The 27,105-nt window shown below is 43.3% G+C and overlaps 1 protein-coding gene across 2 annotated transcripts in view; it reads right to left on the bottom strand.

Annotated features, from left to right (window-relative positions):
* Positions 1-27,105, bottom strand: part of LOC138504315 (sulfotransferase 1B1-like) — a 127,110-nt gene that overhangs the window by 72,073 nt on the left and 27,932 nt on the right. For both annotated transcript variants that reach the window (XM_069624726.1, XM_069624727.1), the window contains exons 3-5: positions 20,198-20,326; positions 15,093-15,190; positions 3,196-3,322 (exon numbers count right to left, since the gene is read on the bottom strand). In XM_069624726.1, coding sequence (XP_069480827.1) covers positions 3,196-3,322; positions 15,093-15,190; positions 20,198-20,326 — 354 coding nt within the window. The remainder of the gene's footprint in view (positions 1-3,195; positions 3,323-15,092; positions 15,191-20,197; positions 20,327-27,105) is intronic.

Raw genomic sequence — 27,105 nt, 5'->3', positions numbered from 1 at the left:
CAGACACTTCAATTCACATAAACACACAATTGCTCAATTGAAAGTTCAAATTTGGAAGTGATCAAATGTCCCCCTAGGGGTGGCAATTACCAAGCTCTTCTCCTACAAAGAGAAGCTTACTGGATTTACATGTTAGACTCTATTCAACCTCGTGGTCTAAATGAGGAGTTCTGATTGAACTGCTTTTTGTAGCATTTGTCATATTTACTATGTAGAATCTCTAGTTCACTACTGGATTCTGGTATCTTGTTGCTAATTGTGATTATCTGTGTTTGCTCATACATGCAGAATATATGTGAACTGAGTACAAATCTGCACTGTTACCCATTGTAATATTTGTCATCACATGCCTAAACATTCACACAGAATGTACTTGTGTGATTTCAGTGGTTGTATTTGATCAAGTCTGCGTGTAAAATTTGTTTTATATTTTGTACCTTTGTTTGTTCTGATCACCCCCATTGAGCGTGCCCAGTGGAAGTTTCTTTTTTGTATCTCATTCCACCCTGAGTTTTTATTTCATTTTATTTTTATTTACTCCACTTTTGGACATTTTTCTTGAGTCCAGATATTCCTCCCTTTCTCTGCTGAAAACTAGTGTCATTTTAGATTGCTTCGTAGCTTCCATGTGAGAATGCATCTGGGGACGCTCTGAAATTTCTCCTCACTTTATGGGTTTGCCCCAATTATTATACCATCTCCTAAGACATAGGTCCTTCACGGATAGTTATACCTTGCTACCTAGTATCTTCTATTTTCATTCCACTTTTTGCTAGCATATTATTTTATTCTGTATGTTATTCTATTTTTCAAATTAGAACCCATACGCGCAAATTCTGCAACTGGTCCCTCTCTATTCGATCGATTTCATTATTGAGTGCGAGTCTTTTTAGCTCCCGAGATATCCATACCTCCAACATGGCTGATCCTACATTTATCTAGGAATTAGTCCCTTATCTATGTTTGCACTCTCCATACGTATATATTGCTTTAGAAGATGGCGATGGCTGTTACCGTAGTAACGGATCCAGGCACCATATCCAGAGCCTCTGTATTCTGCGTTTTGCACGGACAGAGAAAAGGTAAGCTCCGAGGCAGGGGTCTTTTGTAACCTTAGGGACCCTCTTTACACTTCATTTTTTTTGCGACTTTCTCTCGTTTTCGTTGTCTTTCAGGGGCTTAAAAGATACAGAGTGACATGATAGTAGTGATCTACTTCTTTACTTTACCTACCATGGCAGCATCTGTTTATCCACTCAACATACCAGGAGAGTATGATCCTTGGCCTCCTCGGAGGTATGTTACCTCTTTCTACGGGTTTGATTGGAACTGCAGAGTTAGACTAATTGTTTAGTCATCTTTCAACGCTCACGCATATTATATCGTGTTCCCTTTATTTTATTTTAATTATATATTTACATTCTCTTCAGGATTTTATCAACACTTTGACACTCACCGCAGCACATGCGGCCGCCTGCGGGCATACACGCAACTGGGATATACTAAGCATCCACCTCGGGAAGTCAGTGGCACTTCCAGTGGGGTAGGTCCAATTTCTCTCCGTAGCCATATTTATCCCCTTTCTACCTTAGTATTTTTCTGTATCTCTATGAGCCCACTTCTCAATCTCATTTTTCCAACATATTGTAGTCTCCATAGAGCCGTGAGTCATGTAGTTGCGTCCAGGTGACTACATACTTTCTACAGGTTTCTTCTCTTATATATATTATTTCTTATGCCTGTACCTTTGAACTTTGTTCCCAGAACTGGTTACGCTTCTGGTATCCCGCGGGGTCCGCTACAGCACTCAGTCTCTGGAATTGGACGCATTGTAGGACTAGACCTTCCATGGCCTGTCTCAGCTAGAAGAGTTTATATCTAGGGTACCTTGACAGGGATGTGTATTGCTCTGTACTTTATAGATTACATTTCTTCCAGTCGATATTTATATATTTTTTTATCCTCTGTTTTTACACGGCACTGCACTGAGTGTGAAGTCACTTGCACACCACACGGCCCCAGGGGGTGGTTCAGAGTACAACACTGTATCATTCATGGATGTTTTCCTTTGTATGAACTTTATGTAGAGTAAATGTGAGGCCTAATGAGTGAAATTAGATTATGTTAAACATCTTGTTTTGTAGACTCCACTTTTCATGTGTTTTTATGAGCAAAAGGCCCTTGGGCTTCTATCAGATCATGTACTGAATCGTTTCACGTCACTACCACATTGAAATGACCTATTGTGAATAAACCGTTTTCCATGTGTCCCTACACAATATCTGGAGGGACCTTATGTGATTTAAAAAGTTCCAGTAGGCATTATAACAGAACCACAGTCAATTATCAGGACTTAGAAAAATGCTGTTTATCATCCTGAACTACATTATGAACATGGAATATGCATTTTGAATAAGTTGATTATAACACTGAAAATTCAGTTTTTTGACAGTCCGTTAAGTCTATTTGAAGAAGGGGAACAAGTCCTGGAAACGCGTCGCCCTAGGTTACCTGTGATAGTCTCGTGACTCATACCCTTCTCCCTGACCACCTCTCTTCTCCCCAAGACAGGCTTTTTGCCCCTCTCCCACTTTTTTTTTATAAAGGAACATAAAATAAAGCATTACAATAGAATGTACCTCATCAGTGGATCTTGTATTTCCTTTTACTGCTGCCATTTGCTATATCCTGTATTTGTCGACCATGACATCACCTTGAAACCTACGGTATTTAGAGACACAGCCGCATAAAGCAAATAATGACCGGCAGACAGATCCAGTCTGTTCATGTCCCTGCCTGTTGTAGCACTGGAGGCCCTACTCAGTCTCCAGCTCTGTTTTTGCTTTCGCGCTACCTATGACTCAGTTGCTCTCCAGTAAGTTATTGATCAACAGTTTCTTAATGTAGGTATAAAATGGGGCCATCCTGAATATATGTGCGGCATCACAAAGCCATTGGGTCCTTCTGTCAATATTTAACACCCATAGATGTATGGAGTCTGACTGTGGTCAGACGAAGCAGGTCCCATCTCTTATAACCTTTTTTATTCAGGTGACATATTTGGACATTTTCTAGAGGAATACAATATAAATTCGCTCATGCTTATTTCAAGATGCAATGACCTCACACGAGATTGACCAGATCACAGTGCGCCTCACCAAAGAACGCATTGATGACTACGGCAGGGGTTCATACCTTTTCCCGCCATAAATTTCTCCAAGTAGTGCTCCCAGGTTCCGGGGTGTGGATGTAAGATGTTGGCTCCAGCAAAATGGTAGGAGGAGACAGCCACGTCTTTGGCATTGCGGGCCACGTAGATGACCTGTCGAGTGGAGAAAAGGAGACAGAGCTTATGGTATAGGTGCCCGCTAAGTACTGCCAGGGACGGTCTGTTACAGTCTAGCTTTAGACTGCCGCCACGCCCCAAGTATTCCCTTTTCTAAAGCAAAGGAGGGTTGGACAACCAGTGGATCAGATGATCCTGGGCACTTGGAGCCAATATCTTGCAATCCAAGGATTGGGGTACCAAAGAGTTTAAGGGGACAGCAGTGTTGAAGGTATGTGATGCAGATAACGCCTTGATACATCTTGATGTGTGTTTTTAGAAATATATTCTTGGAGCAGACTTTTAATACCAAAATGAACTAAAACATCTATAACATGATATATAAACTCTTTTATAAAAGTACAAACTTACTTTTCTACCTTAACTCTTTTTTTTATCAAAGTTTAAAAATACTGAATAACCATGCATGTGCGACAAAAATGTATATACAGAAAATGGCTAAAGTTATTTTAATGCATTAGAATTTTGAATAATTTCAAACCTGTAGATGAGAGATTGTTTCCCATTGACAGCTCCCATGCATTTTCCCCTGTTACTTTTTTCCTATGAAATCACATGTTCAGCAAAACATGCAGACAACATATAAGGAACCGGATCTGTTCAAGAATTTCTAATTTTTCTTCTTTTGAACCCCTTCCTGCGTGCTTTTGCCAAAAGTTAGCTTTTTTGAAAAAAAGGCATCTGATCACTGGGGAAAGGCAAAATAACACAAATACGTGTGATCGTTAGTAAATAGCCTTAACAGAAGACGCAACTCTGGCTCTCCCCAAATGTGGCTCGCTAGACAGATCCCCATCATGTTATTCCTCCTCCACCATTGGTTCAATCACGGAGAAGCGCGTGGCCAATGAGAATGCGTCCTTGAGTAACACCCTCAAAGTAATGAATCCCATTGGAGGTCTGGTGATCCTGGGGCATAAGAGCAAAAGCTCAGAGAAGGCTAGACAGACACTTTGAGACTGCTGCAGTGGTGGTAAAAACCTCAATAATTAAGCAATTAATTTGGCAGTCCCGCCATCGCCTCCTCGCTTGGACACTGCTGTCACATTGTTTCTTTTTTTAATAATTATTCCTCATTCTGGTAAGTTTGTATGGCGTCTATCAGCCACTAAAGTGTGAGCTTTACTACATAACCTCAACAAAATAAATAATAGGCACTACAAGTTTGCCCTTTGCCCACGCAGGAATTGTAAGCGGGCATTGGCAAAGCCAACGGTTTTGACCTTTGTTCAGGCATGCGATAGGAATTTGCAAGACACTGCCATAATGATGGCAACATCTGGAAAAAGGTGTGAATACCTGGGCTTATAGTGCGAATACCTGAAAAATACATTTCTAATATTTATACACAAGCCAAAATCATTGTGCTTGCCAATGCTTGTTTTCAGTGCAAGGAAAAGATGTAAGGATACAACGTATTGCTTATAAATCAAGTGTCTAAATGCACAGTTGGTTAAGACTTTTGCATTACACCGGGTGCTCATTCACAGTGACAACTGATCCATAAACTCACAAGAGGGACTACACATAATTAATATTGGCTGGCCCTATATATCCGAAAGCTTGATATCAAGCTTGTGTGTCAGAGGTAAATCATAGATTGTGTGTTTTGGATGGGAAGGGTGAGGCTGCTTGTCCCTCACATTCCAGCTCCCTCCTATCTGCACTCCAATGTAATAGGCTTATAGCATCACCTAATAGCCAAAACTAAAAACCGACGTGATGATGTTCCCCTTTGACCCTGAACGAAGGAATCTTGACATTTAAACAGTGCAGCTCGATGCAAACCTGGCGATCGTTGTACATACTTCCACCCATGACCTACAGGAAGGTGAGTTTGAGGTTTGTGAAGTGAACCCTTCATGATGCCTGGTTTTACACTTTAGCCGGGTAGTATAGCTCAGTGAGAACCCGCTCCTATTGGAAGCAAGATGACAGAGCAACCCAGGTTCGAATCCCGGGTCGTGCATGGAAAGCTCTTCGGTATTAAGCAGCGTTTAATTTTATTTTTTTTAATTATATAGCCATTAATAATCCCTTGTCTTCTCTCTTATGGTTCAGCAAAATAATCACCTCTTTACGGTACATCTGAGTAGGGAAAAACTGAATTCGGTGATAACCGAATTCACACCACTTTTTCTGCACTGACATATTAGGTGTTGACAGCGAAGTGGTGAGAAAACCTTCAGCCAAGTGCTGGGGGTTAATCTCCATGTTATCTCCCATAAAATGCTGGAGTGACTGTGGGTGGAATTACCGCCCGTGGTAAATCCTCGGATTCACCAATGGAGCCATATGGGGCCTAACACCGCCTTACCACCACTCATAATCTGGTTGATTTACCGCTGGCAAAAGTTGCAGTAATGGTAAACGAGTATGGTGCAATTTCCATGGGCCCCAAATGACACCGGACGAAGGTTCAAAATACTCCAAATGACACAAAAAATGGTGACAGTGGTGACGCAGCCAGAATATTGCATTCATTTGCAATATTCCCCGAATGAAGGATACATGGACTGAAACAATGATTTGCCATGAAGTGGGGGCTGGGCGCCTTTAAGAGGTTACGCCTTTCTCAGAAAGACTTTCACCTCTCGATTACCGGTTAAGAGTCACTCAGGACAGCGGTAGTCTGATGATTACCACTCTATCGGCCTCATTACACGGTAGGCGGTGAGCCATGGCGCTATTAGCGCCATGGCTCATGCCGGTAAAATACCGGCACCGCCTTGGCGGAAAGGGGATTTACCGCCCCATCCCAAGGTTGGAGGGGCGGTAAATCCCCCTTCCGCCATTGCCCTTCCCCATTCCCATTTCTGCCCCATAGGGCTCAATGGGAATGGGGAAGGCGCTAATTACGGCACCGCAATTTAGCGGTGCCGTAATTAGCTCCGAGGTCCCTTAGCAGGTTGGTATTTAACGCCTGCAAAAAGCAGGCGTTAAAACTCCAACCCGCTAAGGGACCTCGTAGTAAGGCGGCAGGGATTTACCGGCACCGGTATTTTACCGGTACCGGTAAATCCCTACCGCCTACCGTGTAATGAGGCCCTATGAGTATGAGTGTTTGGTGGACTGACTGAAATAGGTTTAGGATTTTTGGGGGCGTTTGGATCCAATATATTTGGTCGAAAAAAAACGTGTCGAATCCCATTTTGTCCATTTTTGTTTTTACCTCATTTATTTACCGTCAATTGCGGGGAGACCACTCATATACTCCCCCACCCTCCCTTTTCTATGTGCCTAACCCCAACCCACCATGTATTCCTTTGCAGTAAAAAAAAAGATATCAAACATTGCTCTCAAATGTTTTCTGATACGAATAGCTTTTCCAGTAGGTTTACATGGTCCTATTGTCAATATGCTTTGTTTGTACTGCTTATGTATGCATATGTGCTCTTACCTATTAGTGTTCAATTAAAATAAAAATATTAAATCCTCAAATGGGATTCAACGAGATTGACATGCAAACAAAGTGGGCAATGCCATCAGTGTCCAGGTAAGGCGATGCCCACACACACAATGACCATCACGGCTGAGTACTACCACATTAACTTCCCATTTGCCCGTCTATTGTAATTGATTATTTATAACGCGCTTAATACCCAGATGTTTCTAGGCACGGGCCCGGATTGATCCTGTGTTGCTCTGTGTTGTCTTGCCTCCAAGGCGAACACGTTGCCCCTGTGCTATCCTCCCAAGACTATCTTCCAAGGCCAATGGCGTAGAGGTACACAGGCCTTCTGGGAACTCCTTCTCCTTGAACTGTGTACATTGATACTGTTTTAAGTTAAGTGCTGTTCTGGGCTTGTACTCAATTATAGCCCTTGGAAAATTCTATCTCATTTGCATTATTCTTTTGGTTAATTGGTCTGCACGTGTGTACATACACGTCAATCCATCCATATGCAATGCAGGAAAAAAAGAATCGATCCATTCGGCTTCGCTGTGCGGATCTATGTGATTTGTTCGAAAACAATCCATCGAATCAGCTTTCATTGCATTTCTTTTTTTCTTTTGGTCGATGTTGCCACAAATTTATATGGGGCGAGGCCCCCTGCAGCCCTCCATAACCCTCTCACATTTGTTGTTACCCTAAACCGACCCTTACATATATTTGGGGCAAAATTTGATCCCAAAAATGTGTTGAAAACAAATTTGATGGATTCTCCCAAGCAGCGATCGAAGTGAGCGGGAACGGTGTTCCACTACTTTTATTTGTTTCTGTTTACCATTCCTCTACTTTTTACAACCATATTCACCATTCTACATAGAGGATTTCTCCATACATGTCCCTGTGCAAGTGTAAAGTTGGAGTAGGAGCCTTAGCTACTAGTCACTTAGACTATTGCAATGCCCCGGCTGCAACACCTTGTTACATGATGCACGGTGCATCGGCCTACCCTCTCGCCTGCCGAGACCACAGTTACACTACTTCTTTCGATACACTTCGACCACTGCTCCCAAGATAAAACCTCTCTACTCCCTGCTGTGCTACATAGCACAAAACTATGACAGAGAAGATATATATTGCTTCATTAAAATGCATATCAAGAATTTAATAGCAACCCCCTTTAAATCTTCTATTTATGAACAAAGTATTGCCTGGAACTAATGGCAGTGGACACTGCAGCATTACCACCATCGCCAAGCAAGCTGGTCTAGTGCCCTTAGAGACCACCCACCAGGTGCAAGACCAGATGGAATTCAGCCTTGTTAAGGGATGCCGTGGAGGAGGCAATCTCGATGGGTTTGAGCACTGGTTTCGGTCTCTGAAACATAGATGGTAGTGAGGTTGACCTGTGTCTCTGCAACTCGTTGACTGTGCTGTAAACCATGCCTGGCCAACACAGGGCATGCAGAAGATGACTCTATGGATCTAGGTCCTAAGGCTGCACGCATGAGACCGACATTGTTGAAGGTATCCTGTGTGGGCTGCCTGCCCCTCACGCCCCCACACACCCCAGCAAGGTATGTCTTATGCCTCCTCAGTGCATTATCCATTTTGGAGTTCCCCCGCAACTCCCATCCTGTAGCTTGGCTTCGCTAACTCACTCCCCCTGAACCCACCACGCAGCATGGCACTGCCAACTCACTCCCCCTGAACCCACCACTTGCCTGTAGCAGCCCTCACTGCCTCCTCCATCCCCACTCCAGGCCGCCGCTTCCCCGAAGCCAGACGTATTATGCGTCGCGTCAAGTGACGCAGTCTTTTGTGCATCGGGCTTCCGGGGAAGTGGACTAGAGACTGCCATTGGATTCTGTATTTGAGAAAGGGGAAAAACATTTTTTAGTTTTTCACCCTCTGCTCTGCACCCCCCACACCCCCAACTTCTTCCTAATGTCAATGGATAGAAATGTGCTTTTGGTGGCGTGGATAACTACCGGTGTGGAAATGGCTTTACACAGACCAATTCCTCAAAAGCGCATTCTAGCGCATCATTGAAAAATATAGATTCAGACTGAATTTGACCATTGCACCACCAGGAAAGTTAAGGAAGACATCCATGCGACTGTTCACCGCCCCTACCACCACCAGACCCTCCCTCCCGTATTCATCCACCATCTGTTCCTCTGAAATTCCTACCCTCACCTTGACATAGAGGATACCTAATTGGCAAGACAAGAATGTACAATTCTTTGAACTCAGGGTCACACATTGTGAATTGTGGATGGTCAGCCTGTGCTTTGTGCAAAGCCCAAGTGCAGACACTTTACATTTTTGAAAATTCTAGAGCGTGCATTTAAAATGCTTGTTGTGAAGCCAGAACTGGGCATGCAGCCGGTCGTTACTGGCCTGCAGTCAGCGTCCCTTCTTCCCAGAACTTCTAGAATTTTAAAGTGTTTAGAAGATGCACAGTTCTAAGTCTGTCCAATTCCTAATGCATTCCCCAAGGGACAATATGGGTGCCCGAAACTGCATTCTATTCACACTCTTCAAGGAGCCAGTAGAGTTTAACTGGAAGGTGTTCACCCTGTTTTTGGTTCTATATGATATAATCGCTCAATAAAACATTGATGGTGACTTAATATTTTATTTTAAAGGCACGAAAACCCTCCCTAACGGTACGACGTCCTCTCATCACGGTTTTTTTTGCAGGGTTTTTCACCGCAGATTTTTTAATGAAAAAATCTAATCGAAATGTTTTGGGGGGTAGTGGGTGTTTTGGAATATATACAAAATTAAAGTGGATGGGTGTTTGGTGTGACTCCCCCAAAAATAAAAAAAATAAAAATTCAATGAGTTTTTTTATTAAAAAATTTGCAGTAAAAAAACAGCGAAAAAACATCCCACGATGAAATGACATGAAACCTATGTAACATATTTTTGGTCTGGTGCAATTATTTAAACAAACTCCAGTCCTAGACTATGGGGGGAAAAGTGTTGGATTGTGGCTTTAAAAAACACTGAGTGACCTTCGATGTTGATTTCGATAACCTGTTGGTGTTTTTCTATGTGAAAGGAGTATCCAGCTCTGTGTGTTCTTCAGCGTCTCACTTGATTCTGTGAAGACCATCTGATGAAGTCATCTGTGGGACTTTGAAGGCTGATGCATTGCACCATATCAGCATACTATTTTCAGCTTCCAAGAAAAGGTATTACATTTTGATTTTGTGTGAAAAGAGTCACATTTTCTTGGAACAGATGGAGTATAATCTTGCATCTGACCTTTAACAAACAAAATAATGAGAGCACCAGGGTTATTGATCTGGCAATGCACCATGAACTATTGTGAAGTTTCCAATCACGCTCTATTGGTACTGAAATAATTGAGATGAAAAGGTTCTTAAATACTCATGACGCACAAAGGGTCTGCCCAGGAATCACCCTAACCCCGGCGGCAGACGGACCAGACTTCTGCTCCAGCACAGGGGTACCCTCTAGCAGTGTGAACCTAATGGGCACTTCCTGTATGTTCTAGGTTATAATATTCCAGGAATAATAAGCCAGACTGAAAATGTGAGAGCTTACAGTAGACAGGTAGAAATAATTTATTATACATTGGAAGTAAACAGTACAAATAAAGGGATTTTTAATGAGGAAAAAAACAAAAGTTATTTTCCTTTGTCAAAAAAGCAAGTTCTGCGCAAATCTATGCATTTGCTTTAACAAATTGTTTTTATTTCCTATTGATTTAGCAGTGGCAAGGAAACCCCATCATACCACCCCAACTTAATCCCTCAACACGGCCCTCCCATTAATTGCAATTAACTATTTCATGAAGGTATATTTTCAATATGATGGGACACTCCCCATGCCCTCATGTGCCATTGGAACAGTCCTCTGTTGTCTTCATCTGATCTAAGTCCGCATCGGGAGTTCGCCTGTTTTTTTGGTATTACCCAAATTGACCTTTTACAATTGACCTTTTGCACAATTTACCTAATTAGAGTGGTCCTAAATGACCTTCTGCACAATTGACCTTTATATTATTTGAGTTATTTTAGATATGTATTGGGTTGGTTTTGGATTATAAATGATATAAGGGGATTGGGTGGGGGGTTGCAGGGGTTTTTGGATGGTTGGGGGATTGCAGGGGGTTTCCCCCCACATATATGTCCTAATTGACCTTCTAAATTAGGTCAATTCTCCGGAGGTCAATTGTGAAAAGGTCAATTAGTATACAACCGTTTTTTTAATCGATTTGGCATTTTTTTAATTGGCTATTAAAGTTGGGAAGGTTTAGCTTTCTTCATTTGTATTTTAGTTATTTTGAGTCACAGCTATTTTTACCCCTTGATGTTCAATAGTCTTATTTTGCAGAGTTATTTTTACTGCAGACCCTGCTTGCACCATGGCTTATAAATATCAAACTGGAACCAACCAGTCTACCTTACATTTTCTTATAGAATCATAACTTAGGGCATTAGGGGAACAAAGGACTTTTTCACATGAACACACTTACAACTTGCCCCTGCCTGGTATACTCTCCTCAAAAACAAAGAGGTGATGGCTGGAAGGTTTAGACTGAATCTTAACCACTGGCATTGCTCGGGGCAACCCTCCAGACCATCGTTCTTCGCCTGCCAAGCCATTACAGAAGGGGAAAGACCATATGCAAATCAGGCCTGGCCCGACCCCAAAAGCGGAAGTCCAGCCCGAACTGCTAGGTCACATCCCTTCTGCACGAGACCACAAGCATCCCCAAACATGTTTCACCCTTGTTGGGGCTCATCAGTGAGGAGTAGCTTGGGTCTCTAGGCCCAGCAGGCACGGGACCCACGTCTGGGCATATCCGTCCCACTCGGGGTGACAAAGCAAAAACAAAGAGGTGATGGCTGGAAGGTTTAGACTGAATCTTAACCACTGGCATTGCTCGGGGCAACCCTCCAGACCATCGTTCTTCGCCTGCCAAGCCATTACAGAAGGGGAAAGACCATATGCAAATCAGGCCTGGCCCCACCCCAAAAGGGGAAGTCCAGCCCGAACTGCTAGGTCACATCCCTTCTGCACAAGACCACAAGCATCCCCAAACATGTTTCACCCTTGTTAGGGCTCATCAGTGAGGAGTAGCTTGGGTCTCTAGGCCCAGCAGGCACGGGACCCACGTCTGGGCATACCCGTCCCACTCGGCGTGACAAAGCAAAAACAAAGAGGTGATACTCTCCTGCCAGGGCTTTTCTCACATGCGTATGCTTACAACTTGCATTTGCCTGGTATACTCTCCTGCCAAGGCTTTTCTTATATGAACACTTTTGCAACTTGCATCTGCCTTGTATGCTCTCCTGACAGGTCTTTTCTCATATGGGCTCTTTGTACACTCACAAACTGGATAGTTTCTTAGATGTCTTCAATCTTGTCTTGAATCTGCCTGGAATACTATCCTTCCAGGACTTCTCTTATATGTGTACTGCATACACTCACAAACTTGCCAGTCTCTTATACTTATTCTGTTCTGCCTCTTTAAGAACTTTTCTCTCGTTCGTTCTATCTCATATGCTTCATTCCTGTTAATTCGGTTACAGCAGGGTTGCCAATACACCCCAATGTCCCCTCTTCCCTTGGGCGGACTCACCAACTCTTGCTGGTGTATGATGATTCTCCCACAGCAAGCCTGTGGTGGCCTTCACCACCTCTGCTGCTCTGCCTCCTTTAGCTCCTGCTCAGCTGTTCGGCATCTTTGTGGGCTTCGCTGGCGTGGAGGCTGGCTTCCAGTACCTGTGAAAGCCCAGAAGCCTTTCATTTGCTTCTGGCATTCTCACAGCATACTCCCGCTTGCAGTCCACTCCCTTCTTCCTTGTCACTTCCCAGGCGCTATATAAATAGACTATCATATCATTGTCAGCAAGCCTGTTGGATCCAAGTACATCTTACCAGCTCCACAGTTCCTCGGTCACCACCGAGTGAAGCAGCGTTCTCCAACCAGCGTCTGCCCATCAGCTGGTCTGCCAGATTAAATCTCCCAGCATCAGACTTGCTCCTGCAACAACAAGAGTGCAGCGGTGCTCCTGGCTCCAAGTGATCTTCATTACTCAGCTCATCTTCTTAGTCACAGTACTTTTGTTTTTAGGACAATGGTAGTCTGTGTCTGATAGCGTGTATGCAAAGTTTGAAAAAGTTTGAAAAAGGGTTCTCAGTGATTTCTAAAAGTCAGTACAAGAGGAATTGTATGCAGAGTTTGGAAAAGTGTTTTCAAGAGTTTTGAAAGGCGGGTCTGATTTTAAAGACTTGTATACAGAGTCTAGAAACGTGTTTTCAGGAGTCTTGAAAGCCAAGTCAAATTTTAAGGACTTATATACAGATCCTGTGAAAGTGTTTTCCAGTACCTTTCCTAGGGGGCTGAGGTATGACAATATGCCATTAAGGGATGGGGAACGGTGGGGGAATCCTCAAAACAAAAAGGCAGTATACCATGTCTCGTCCGATGATGTCATGACACGCTCCCAAGGGCTGCCTCCCCATGTGATCCTGTCTCATAGGCACCCGGAGGGTCAGGATCAGGAAGCGGCTGCTGTCCCCTGGCCCCATGGGAGAGGTCACTGCTGGGAAAGGAGTGATGACACCATCGGATTCATTACAGGATATTTAGTGCAGATGCTTTTCCCAGAGCATGCTCGAGCCCCGGAGCACCCGCATACTTGGCAACCATGCTCTCGAGCTCCCCTAAGCACCGCAACGCCCTTTTTTCCATTTCAGATCCACATGAGTGTCCGGATTCCAGGAAAATGGCAATGATGCAAAGTACAAATCACAATAACATAGATTACATGTTTAGTTTCTATATTTCCCAAGGTCTGGAATTCCGATGACTTGACGTGTATCCACAAATGCATTTATAAAACAGTACCACTTCAGTGATGACTACAGTTGACATCTTGCATCCAGAGGACCTTATTTTTCCCAAAGGTATATAAAAACGTTTTGGCATAGGTTGTAACACACATTTCGATTGACCATGGATGTGCCAGGTTAAAAAAAAGCAACAGGAAATCCTAATGTGTATGGGCTTCATTCTGAGTTTGGCAGAGTGGCAAAAAAGTAGTGGTAACGGAATTACCAACACTTTTACCGCTCTCCCAAATCCAGGGTTTGACCATGAAGTGGAGGATTTACCTCCACATTACCTCCCATAAAATCAGCAAAATTGCCAGAAATACAGCTGAAGGTATTACTGCCTAAATCCCCATTATGTCCCGTCGACTCCAGAAAATTAGGAGTTACACGGCCTACCACCACTTGCAATCCTGCACCTGAACCAAGTGGAGGCAACAGTGATTTTGTTTGCCAGTAGTTTGGTGGAATCACCACAGAACTATTGCCAAACACGCAAGGAGGGTGTACGTCTTTTGCGAGGGAGTCTAACATTGTGCCGCATTCCCTTTGTGAATAGGAAATGCATGCCCATCTCTTGGCCACACACCAGCTTCCCGTCCCCCATCCTGCACTAATGGACACATCCTGTTGAAAATGTGGACACACATGCCCAAATCTGAAATATGAATTTAGGCAATGACATCTAGTTATGTTATCGGTTTCTTGTATAGCGTGCTGTCACCCAGGGGTATCCTGGCACTAGGGCAGGAGATTCAAATGGAGACAGCAAGGGGAGAAGCTACAGAATTTAAGAGGGGAAGAGAAAAAAGTCCTCAGCAATTTCAGAAATTGTGAACGATATTCTGTCAGCCGCAAAGCTAATGGAAGAGTGTTCCAAAGGGTTGTATACTAATTGACCTTTTCACAAGTGACATCAGGAGAATTGATCTCGGGAGAATTGACCTAATTTAGAAGGTCAATTAGGACATATATGCGTGGGGGGAAACCCCCCACAACCTCCCACCCAATCCAAAACCCCCCTGCAACCCCCCACCCAATCCCCTCATATTATTTATAATCCAAAACCAACCCAATACATATATAAAAGAACTAAATTAATATAAAGGTCAATTGTGTAGAAGGTCAATTAGGACCACTATAATTAGGTCAATTGTGCAAAAGGTCAATTGTAAAAGGTCAATTTGGGTAATATCGTCCAAAGGAGCCGGGTCTGTGACTCAAAATGCTCTGCCCCCCTAATGACTTATTTTTAACTCTCAGAACAACAAGGAGGCTTAAGTTTGCCGAGCGAAGAGTTCTTGCTAGAGAATAGGAGATGATCGTATCCTGAAGATAAAGAGCACCCTATTTATGCAAGGCACGCCCAGTCATAGGTTTGCCACCTTAGTTATTTAGGGTCCCTTGACCCTTAGAGTGAGGCAGTGGAAAGATGGTCACATCTGCGCCCCCCACAACATTAACTTGTGACGTTACCTTACAGCTGTTCTCCCAGAAGGACTTGGGAAGGAGACTGATGGGCAGATGTGTCCTCAGTAACCTAGGCGACGGCATGCGGGAGAGCACTTCTGTACCTGACAATGAGAACAAAAAACCGAGTCAATATTGACGCAGAACGAGGAACAATGCAAAGTTAATTACTCTGTGAATTCCTGTACTCTTATCCCTGATGCTGCTTCACGTTATCATAAGGGGTGACATTGAGGCAGAGTTGAAGGGCAGAAACCTAAGCCTATGACTGTTAAAAGGTTAATGCCCATGTAGCTCCCACGCCGCCCCTCATCTCACCCTCCTATCACCCGCATAGAGTAGCAGTGTGTTGCACCTGGGCAGGTTAAAAGCACAGCCCAGGGGTGAGCTAGGATTGGAGGCTGAATGCTTACAAACTGTGCCAAGAGACAAGGCGGCTGGAGTTTTTAGGGCAAGTAGTATTTGCTATACTCCTATTGTGAAGAATTGCCATCTGGCAAGGGTGTGAAAGCCATGGCTTTTTAGATTTGTATTAAGTAATACAATTATGCAGCTAATTCCATCTCTGAAAAGGGAAATCTGCTAATCAGATTCCACTGGCATAGGCTCCATGCCAAAGGCATTGTGTGTACTTGTGCCCTGCTGTATCCTCATTTGCAGCACCTGCTTTACCATTGGCACAGAGCAGGATCAGAGGTGCCCCCTTGACAGATGCAGTGACATCCAAGTCTGTGCAGCGCAGAGGCTGCATTTAAAATATGCACCTCTGTTCCAAAAACCCTATAATTATGGGTCTCCTGCCTGGTGGCAGAATCATCTTTAACCATAAGCCGTACAAGACTTAGGGAATGGTGGATGGTATTCTCAATTATTACAGCCACATCCATTTTGATTTCACACATGTGTCAGACGTGTGGACCCAGTTCAGCTGTGGAAGGATGTGTATTCATCCCAGACGTGGCCCAACCCTGTCCACTGACAGGACTGTAGCCTTGGGGAATTGCTTGTCTTTGTTCCTATTTAAAGGGCAGGAAACAATGTCCCCACCCTCCACCCCCTCCCCGGGACAGCTACTCCAGAGGACGCTGGTCTGGGAACAGAAGCCAAGAGGCACACCCATTCACAGAGAGCCTCACAGAGGCCACACACCAGGGGGGCTGCCTTTTTAAATAGCCTCTGATCCCATTGAGAAGGAAAGGGGGGCAGAGTTAGTGTACGCAGAGACAGTTTTGGGAGGGTTCTGCCATCTTGATTTTCTCTGCCTCTCTTTCCTGTCCCCTCCAATTCCTCTGGAGCAAAGCACTTTGGGTGCAACATCATAATCCATGCATGTGACAGGTTGTAGAAGTGAGCTTCATGGTCAATGGTACTGACGGGACAAGGAGGTCAATAGGATGAATAAACTGGGGGGGTCCCCTTCATCCAGGATATGTAGAAAATCCTCAATTACCGGGATGGTGGCTAGAATGCAAAATAATTGCGCCTTGCAAATATATGGCAGCCAAGTTCAGATTGACTGGGATTCACAGTCATGCAACATATCAGATACTTAACCCTGCGTTGGTGTGCATTAGAGTGTCCTAATTTCACTTTTCAGGCATACAACCATGATATACTTGCTTTGCAGAAAGGCTCTATTCCTAAATGACAGCCACCCTTAACTTTAACCTTGTACTCCTTGTCAGAGGACAATTCCTTTCTATATGTCCTGAATATTCCTCCATTCTCCAAGTATCAAAATGTCTTAAAGATGTGACAACCTATGAAATAGCATAATTATCTGTGAAGAAGACATTTTCTAAGTGGATTCCAGGGCACCATTTCTCACTCCATGGTCACAACACATGAACTGTAATCTCCACTTCACCACATTGCTCTCTTTTCAGGGGATCATTATATGCTCCAAATGATCTTGCATTCGAAGTTAGTCCTGGATCTGAAACTCCTACTATATCACACACACATAGGGCCTCATTACAAGTATGTCGGTCTGGTAAAAATGGCGAAAACAAATGGCATTAATATCGGATCCAGCATTTTTACCAGACCAGCACACTCCAAGTTTGCCAGTAGGGGCAGTGAACTGCCGGTAGGCCTGACATGCTGGGAGTTCAGGCCCTACCGGCAAAGAATTGCCCCGGTGCCGATGATTCAGGCAACTGCATTCCATGGAGTCCTATTGGACTCCATGGAATGTGTGAGAAACCCGAGCGTGTTCTCACTTCTGAACCCCTTGGATCCTCTATACAGGTGGCCAGAGAAAGGCCATTGCTATTGGATCCCGACCCTTAGGATGGAGAAGTGACGGAGGATCACCTGGGTGGAGGGTCCTTGGGGACTTAGAGTGGGATACCCTTGGACGAGACATGGTGTCGCCCTTTTTCTAGTGACAACCAACCCAACTTTGCCCAAAATTTATAGGCTATTATAAGTCAGCTCCATTCATTTCTCCACCATTGACACTTGACAGTACTGAGACGAAGAAGAGGCAACTAAGAGCAATGAAGACTATTCTCTTTTACCACTCTAGTACTGGGAAGAGGAAGATGCCTGCTAAGAGTAGTAAAGGTCAGGTGATGTAGGTGATTTCACTGAATCCACTTCACCTAAAGGTGAAATCTTTGATTTTTGTTTATTTCAAATTAATTTTTTATTATGCGGGGAGACCACTTGAGCCCCCCTCCAAATCCCCATAACTTATCTGATCCCTTTACCCCACCCCATCTATGTTTTAAAATGTAGCTACTTACCCAACCAATTTGAAGAAAAAGAAATGCAAAGATTTCTGATGAGGTGAAATCTGATTCAGTGAAATGTACGGATACAAAGGTCAGGCATGCCCCTTTAATGAGAATCAGACTGGCCGAATAATCATCCACACCTGCAGCCTGTCAAGGGGCTGCCTGTGTATAAATGGAGTCCGATCCAGTGGCAGGGGGAATTGACAGGAGGAGGACCAGGCGGACGGTGCAGACAGATGAGTACGGGACCTCATGGCGTGGGTTTGGGGATGTCCTGGAGCAGACTAGGAAAGTTGAAGGGAGACGTGGAAGAAGGCTGTCCCGTTCCTTTCTATTCATTGTGCTTGTTCCCCTGGGATGGAGGACCACCCCAGGAGCATCTGAGGGGCAGGAACTGGAGCCCCGACACAGAAGGAATAAGGCTGTGTGATCAGTGCTGCAGCACAAGCATTCAAAGCGACCAGTGAGTTTCTAATGCTAGAGAAATCCAGTGCGCTTGTGTGAACTGAAGCGTTTCCTGAAATACATTGTATCAGAGTGGTCAGGTGTAGCCTGAAACACGTTTTCGTAGGTCTCCGATCAGCGAGATGCTCAATTAAAGGGAAATGAACAACTAAATCTGTTAACAATAGAACAAAGGGAAATTCTTTGTACCAGACTGGTCGCGTGTGATAAGAAACATGTTTTCTAAAGTCCCTGAACACCGAACAATTCAATTAAAGTGCAACGAGCAATTACATTTGTTCAAGTTTAAAAAAGGGAATATCTTGCATCAGATTGGGTGCGTGTGGCAAGAAACACGTTTTTTTCGAAGGTCTCCGCACATTGAACTGTACATTTAAATTGAAATGACAATTATTGAACACTGAATTCAATTAAGACTTTACTGTTAAACATAACTAAGACTTTGCTACTTAACTGAATTAAACATGTGAAGTTTAAATGAGGAAAGAAAGTTTAAATCAATATAAATCATCATACATTGAAGTGCTAAAATGAATAAAATTATGAACCCATCACCATATGCTGCAATATAAAAAGGATGTGAAAAGAACAGGCAAATCAAGGATACCGAAGCCTGGTTTACAGTAACATTTTCAACATATGGGAAAGCTACAAAATTATCTGAACTGTACATTTAAAAACAAAACCGAACTATGCAATAGAAGACACAGACATGTTTGTGTTTCTTTTGGAATTGTGACATTTGGAACTTGGGGAAAAGAACCCTGAGTCCCGACTAGAAGTCTTTAACTTCAAGGTCATTTAAATTGTGGGTTTTGGAACTTGTTGAATGGAACCCTGAGTCATAACCAGAAGTCTTTCATGACAAGGTCATTTAAAATGTGGGATTTGGAACTTGGGGAATGGAACTCTGAGACATGACTAGAAGTCTTTCATGACAAGGTCATTTAAAATGTGGGATTTGGAACTTGGGGAATGGAACCCCGAGTCATGACTAGAAGTCTTTCATGGAAGGTCATTTAAAATGTGGGATTTGGAACTTGGGGAAGGGAAACCCGAGATCCAAAGAGACTATTACATTCCAATTCTCAGAAAGGGAATTTTGAGACTTCACTTTGTTTAACTATTTTATACTCGGGGAAGGGAGCTGAAAGAGTGCTGCGAGCTGGAAGAAACTCAGGCCTTTGTGTGGAACACTGTTTTCTTTTTGAATGCTGGCATCCCTACACATTGTATAGTTAGAGTTGTGAGGGCAAGCATAGGTTTTGGACACAGACAGATTCCTAAGTTGAACTCTTTGACTCAGACTTTCATCAGTTTTATTTAGGTAGAGAAATCCCACTTTAGTATAGGGCAAGTTACGCCTTTTTCCACCCTAACATTTAAGTTAATAAACTTGGTTATTTTGAATTCAGAATCTGTTGTCTGGTATCGGGCACCAGTAACGGTGAGGAGAGTTTGCCAGTAAGCCCTGGTACTACCAGCGGGTTACAGGCAAACTCGTAATGCGGCCCATAGTCTAAGGGGTGTAATAAAGTGTTGTCTAGTTGGCAGCCAAGCCTATCATAATAGCTTTGCACTTACCACCTTCCGTCTGGTACTATAGACACAACATTCCTGACTACATAGCCAGTACGACTGCCGCTCTGACCACAGAGCTTAATAACAAGACCACTGGAGCATATCCCATGAAGCTGAAATCATCCTTTCAGGATGCCTCCAGCTACTCCTATTAGCAGATCGACCCAAGACTTCTTCCACAACGTCTTTGTCAATTAAATCTCCAAGAAGAGAGCTAATTTGGAACTCTAGTCACTTGCCCTGTGCACAAGTGAGAATCTCGGTATTACACATGACAGAAAATACTGAAACAGAACACTATAATGAATTGCGCTTTGATTTTACCTGGTTGAATTGTTGTGACGCCAGCAAATTCCAACATGACAACCCTATTATAGACAGCATCTCGTTGGCATTTTTTGACGTCCCCATTGTTGAGTATCAGGTCCATAATTTCACACATCCATGTGGTCCCTGGAGGAGGTTTAAAAAAGACTGATAATGGTACAGTAGAAATCCATGTGACTCAAGTTTCAAAGAGTCGCCAAGACAGAGAGAACCAAAATACCACATGATCAGATGATATCCACCTTCAATGTTGCCTGATGACAATATGACGAAGTCCCCTGCCTGGCTTTGCAGACCACCAGGAGAGTGACTCAGAGGGCTACGTACCACGATGAGCTAGTGGATGATGGACCATTGGACAGAATGGGTTGGATCCCTGGGTCACTGTCCCTGGGTATGGGCCACTTTGCAGGGGCTAGTCACCCTGAGACCACCATCCCATCTTTAATTTTACACCAACATATTAAGAATTTGGCATCGTCTTCTATCATGAGCAGGGTGTGATGAATCCTGCAGAGTCATCAAGGAACCCCTTCCTGATATCTCCACCCATGTGGCCTGAACCTGGGAGGGCATCATGAGGGAGGATCACATGGGAGGAGATGGCTATCAGGGGTAAGTGGTGACACCCTTAGAAGAGGTGCAGTATTCATCTTCTTATGAGGATGAGAATCCTATGATTGCCAAATACCTAATGGCATGCTGTCACTGCACAAGTCCCTCCCATGAGAAAACCCAAAAGACATTTGATGAAGTCATCTAGACATAATAAGTTTTATACTTTGGGAAATCATTAATAAAATGTGCTATCTTCTAATTATCCTGAATCTGTCTTGGGTAGAAGTTCTAAAGCTAATGTCAAATCACATGCCATTCATATAACATCTCCAAGCTCTGATTACATTCAGTCCCCAAATCAATTAGATCTAAAGAGACATGAAAGAGCCAAAACCACTATGGACTTCAAGATCCATAATGCCTGTGGTTCTGGGACGAGGAGGAGGGACAAATAGTTAACGAAGATCACAGGTACTACTAAAAGGAAGGTGCAGTCTAGTTGTCAAATGTCAAGGTACCTGAGTGAGTACATTTAAATCTTAGAATGAGTCCCAGCTGTATGAAGGAGGAGTAGCAGAAGCAGTCAGGTGAGATGCCGAAGCAGTTGGAGATGAAGCAGAGGTGCAAACGCCAGCGGAAGCCAAAGAAGGAAGAGAAGGCGTGCAGTTTTGCAGAATGCGCCCAGCAGGAAGCAGAATCGGGGTCAGCAGCGAGGAGAGAAGCCCACCTGTGTGGACGAGGTGCTCCCGACCGGACGCAAGTTGCTCAGAGGTGCTCGAGGACAGAGAGACCCAACACAGAAAGAGGAGCTCCGGTGAATGGAAGTGCAGATGCTGGCGGGTGCAGGAGAGCTGCCAACAGGATTGCCGGTCGGCAGAGGGGCTACGCAACAGCAAGGAGTGATACAGAGATGCCGAAGGAAGTCAGCAAGTTGGCCTTCAGGAAAAGGTAACCCTGGGGCACTCCGATCTGAACATTTACTTATACAAGACTATCTTGGAGACCGATCAAGTGGAATAAAAAGGCAAAAAGGGTGCAATTCTCCTTTTATGAGATATCAACCTGGGGATATCTGTAGCCCGCATTGCCAAGAGACTTTAACAAGGAGACAAAAGGGCTGCACAAGCGCAATTCTCCTTTTCTGAGATCCCAGTGTAGGGAAACCTGTAACCCATATTCCCCACGGTCAATAGACCCTGAAGATCGGCAACCATTGTTCAACCCTCCTCACATGTGGTACTGGTGTGGAGAAACCTGGAAAAAGGATTGCCACTAACAGAAGAGATTACTTGTAATAGCAGTAAGAGTTTTTTCATCCTGTCTGGCAAGTAAACGACGAAAGAGACTAGTTGTAGTTAGTCCTGGCAGGCGAGTATACTAGGAGAGAAGCAGTTGCCTTGAAGAGATGTGGTTGTGGTAAAAAAAAAGTGTGGTTGAAAGAAACTGTTAACTTTATGATCCTGACAAACTGTTGCATCATAAGAGAATGTTGCTGTGACATCTTAACAAAAGTATTTCAATGAAGAATTACTGTGATGTTCTAATATCTGCTTTACATACTGGGAAGGATGATATGTGAAGGAAACAATTGCTTTGGTTTCTGAACTAGTGTTTTGTGGAAGAGACATCTACTTTACCAAGTTGAAAGACGCATTGAATGAAAAAGACATTTTACATTGAACTGAACAGAACTTTGTTGAATCAGCGCTTTTTCAATGGTTTTCTGGAACAGATCCAGGTGAAGAGAGCCACACCCTGGTCACAAGGATTACTTTATAAGTTGGAACTTTGTCACTGTTTTGTTGAATGGAAGTCAGATACATTTACCTTGTACACTTTGGTTGTATGTATTAGTGTGAGGGTCAGATGCATTTGGACACTAGATCACCTTTTCTTTCATTTTAGTTTGCTAGGTAGGAACATTCTCGTTAGGGTAGGGTCAGAAAGGCATTTATCTCACCCCTCTTTTCCTTTAATGGCAAACATTGAGAAAAGTACAACTTTGTGTCCGTCTCGCATTTCTGACCTCTCAAAAAACGCATTTAGTTTAATAAAGAAGAATTGCAAAGTGCCAAACCACATCCTACATGAAAAGTTCATTTGCTAAATGTACAAAGATACATAAAAATATATGCTTTGCATTGTTTACAATTAAGTATCACACATAGGACATAAAACACACTTAAGTAAACTGCAAACAGAGAGCTAGCACACACGCACACATACACAAGAGAACGTGCACATATGAGTATAGCTCCCAACACAGTAATTATTCTGAAGATGCGATTGCAAGTGCTATTGTGCAAAATATTGACTGTCCTTATGCAAATGGACAAAGTGTACACTCTTACAGAACTTACTTCTTTTGGCGCCTGCCGCTATATGCGCAGTCATCATTTTGAAAAGGTGAATGGGACTAAACACACATAGGGTCCGATTGCGAGTTTGATGGTATTACCGCCAAACTCATTTACTGTTACTGCATGAAGTATATACCCGGTACTCTGAAAGGTCTGCATGTTTTCAAGATGTGAGAATCTTTCCGTTTTTACCCTTCTAGGACTCCCGTAGGACTCCATCGGATCAGTATTTACCGCATGTGGTATTTACTGCAGCTGTTAATTGTACTCCACATAAAATCAGGCATTAAACAAGAGTTTCTGTAACTAAACTTGTAATTTGTAGGTGCAGTAAAACACTGGGTAATGGTAATTTCCAGATGTTTTACCACAACCACCAAACTCGTTTCCTGGTACTTAGGGTGTCTAAGCCAAAGCCATTTCTTTCAAGCCACCAGTGTTTCTTGACTGAGCATTATACAGTCTTTGGCATCTAAGTGTTGGGGCCAGTAGGCCATGTGCTGCAGAGACAGTGCCAGGGTTACCATGGAAATTGACAGGGTACGCATAGTTACACTCAAATGCCATCATTTGTAGGCAGACACATGCCCCATTGACATATTTTTAACATCACAACTTTTATACATCACAATTTCCTACAAATCATTTCAAGAAATGTTAACATCTTACAACTGCTGTTACCTTTTCAGTACAAAATTAAACAAAGTGAATAACTGTGCGTTTGTATTGTTATATATTTGCATAGATATTACATAGAAACTGTAATTAATTTTGTATGTACGTGTTATATAATATGAATGTAGATAATGTGTGTAACGTCTGTAAAAACTATATCACACTGAAAAAAAGTATTTTAATTCAGGGCTCTGTGAAGGGATATTTTATGGATTAGGAATCAAGTGGCCAAATATACATTTGGTTAGGAAGGTTGTATTACACCATGAGATGCTTCCTAGCTGAAATGAACACATTACTGTTCAGACCGAGGCTTTTGCAGGCAGAAATGGCTGTTTATATCACCATGCTGTGACATGGCTTTTTTTTCACTAACAAGCAGGGTAGTGTCTTAAATTCGCCCATTACTTTTCAGACATCAGTTCCCAAAGGCACCCATGGCTATTTTAAATCAGAACATCAATAGTGTGTCTCTGATAATGCAAATGGAATGCAGGGTGTGTATCCCTCCAACAATGCCCAAACATTGCCACACCCACGTATTCTTTCTATTACAATATTGTTTCCTAGCACCATTCCATGATCCAAGACTGAAGAGTCCCTTCATTTGGAGCCATGTGCAGCCAAAACACCCGGGGACAAGTACTTCGGGTGGTTGAAAGGAGGAAACAGGAGATGGAGGGACGTTCTAAGGTGGCCTCCTATGTGGAGAAAAAAGGGCAATGGTTGTGAATATCTGCTAGAGATTCTTCAATCTCCCCTTTCCCCTCCTGTGAAGGCATCATGAGGTAAGGCAGAGACAACAGATTTAAATACTTTATTAACTCAAATGTCAGGATAGCAGAAGGCCTATCTTGCCCTATGCTAAGGTTGGATTTCCCTACCTGAACGGAACTACGGAAAGTCTGGGTCAAAGAGTACAACTTCAAAGTCTGTCACGGTCCAAAGCCTATACTTGCCCTCACATTTAAAACTAAACAGTGTGAAAGGAATTAGTGGTTAACTCAAAGTTCCAAGATTCTTTCAGCTCACAGCTCTCTTTCATCCCCCCTTCCCCAAGTCTAAGAAAGTTTCACAAAAAGTCTCAAGATTACCTTTCTCCTGTTCAAGGGGATACCGTTCCAAACAATCCTCAGGGATCCCTTCCCCAAGTTCCAAGCAACACACGTCAAAATCTAAAGATCTTGAGGCTCTATTCTCAAGACAACATGTGAGGTTTCTCAAGTCCCCGGGTTCCCTTCCCCAAGACATTAATGTGACCGCTTATACTTGCTTCAGTCTTTTTAAAAGGTTTTGCACAACTCAGGGTCCGCTTGACCCTCCTCCTGGTTTGCTTCACCAGTTCACTTACAGTGCCTTTATTGGTGTGTTTCACAATGTCTTTGGTTTTCAGCATTCAAGACTCACTGGTCACGCAACCAGGATCCCTGGGCTCTTCAGCCCACACAGGTTATTTGGCACTGACACCTCTGCACCAAATCACCTTTACTTGGTTTCACTTTCTTTTTTAAAAATGTTGTATTTATTTATTGTTATGTTTATAGCTCAAAAGAGCTTTATCATACCACCCACAATTGCAATTTGAGTAATATGTGATTACACATAATTACGTATAATTAGATAAAACAGTAGATATATACCATTATACAGCCACATTTTTAAAATTACATATTCAATTAGTTGCATTTGCATGTTCAAATACCGATATTAAACTGACATGAGTGCCCAATTAATCACATTAATGACTGGGCATAGGCAGAGTCATTTTGGAATCTAGTGGATTATGCAATATAAAAGGTGCAATATTAGAAGAAAATAAAATCTTTTTTTTTTCCGACAAAGCTTCGACAAAGCAACAGTACTACTTTGAGCTCGGGACATTATTCCTAAATTTGCACAGCCTTAAAATGGCCTTCCAGATGGTCAATAGGGCTATGTGCATGGTTTTGTGTCCGGAGTTCAGACAATACAGCCAGAAGGAATCAGTCTTTACACACAAAGGGACCAAGCATCGGTCAGGTTTCACGTTATCTTTATTGGCCTCTTGGCTTCATGTGCTGTATTGCACTCTGCTGGCTTTCCTTTATCAGCCTTATGGTTCTGCCATCACGTGTCACACCTCTTGCCAGGCTTTGGCCTTGCCGCACTGCATTCATTCATAAAAGTTCACTGTGGGGTTGTTCTGTTCTTCTCCCCCTTTTTATGGTGTTCTTATACTGGCACCCTTTTCTGTCATTCACTTCCACATGGGCACTTGGGTGTTTCTCAGTTATCTGCCTTGTCCATGAGGTTTTATTCCATTTAATATTCAAAATGTTCAGTTTCTTGATTTCAATCAATTGGTTGTTTAATATATTCAGTATTCAATATGCACTCATGTTGCTTAATTTTAAGTTTCCATTCAGTTCGGGATTCAATATACATTTGCTTTGCTTAATGTAATGGTTCCATTCATTTTGGCATTTAATATGTGTTTATTTTTCTTAACTGGAAGTTTCCATTTAGTTTGGTATTCAATATGCATCTGTGTTACTTAATATCATGGACCTTTACTTAATTTCAGTTTAATAGGAGTGCCCCGGTGTTCGAGTGCCCTCCTGACGCTCACCGGCTTCAGGTGTCTTCTCTTGGCGGCTCCCGCTGCTTCCTCTGCACTTCTGAAGCCGAGAAGTCCACCGCTACGAGCCCAGCTCATATGCCGGATGCTCCACTCAGCATGCCAGCACTCTGAATGCCACTTCACGGACAGCGTCCTTTCTTCTCTTGGCTTTCCTGCAGCTCCTGCTGCACGCTCAATATCACAGAGGCTCCCAGACTTGCGGCAATGACATAGCTCACTCTTTATGGATCCCACAACCCTCTGGGACATATGCCAGTGTTCTGAATCCTTTTACAGTCCCACCACGGTTGCCTCATTTTTTCAAGGGTCCCCTGCTTGTCTCTCCCCCAAAGGCCTTCCTGCTGCTCTCTCTGGTGTTCTCTGACTCTCATTTTATACTCCTGTAACCACTTAACAGGTTGCAGGTGTACTCTCTCAATTGTGTCTGCCTGACTTTGATTAAGGGGACATGCCTAATGCTTGCAACACTTTGCAGGCATCTTCTTTGTCCCAGTAGTAGAGTGGTGAAATGGCATAGTGTTCACTACTCTTAGTCGCCTCTTCTTCTTCATCTCAGTACTGTCAAGTGTTACATGTGGGTAAATCAGGGGAACAGCTTTATAGTAACCCATAAAGGTTGAGGGAGGGTTAAATTGGTCCTGAACAGCAAACGGGGGATACCATGCCTTGCCTCTGTGACCCCCACTTCTAAT

This window comes from Ambystoma mexicanum, chromosome 11 (genome assembly GCF_040938575.1).
Source record: "Ambystoma mexicanum isolate Mex_15411 chromosome 11, UKY_AmexF1_1, whole genome shotgun sequence".
Lineage (NCBI taxonomy): Eukaryota > Metazoa > Chordata > Amphibia > Caudata > Ambystomatidae > Ambystoma > Ambystoma mexicanum.
Note: the sequence above shows the minus strand (reverse complement) of the source record. Positions and strands in the feature narration are given on the sequence as shown.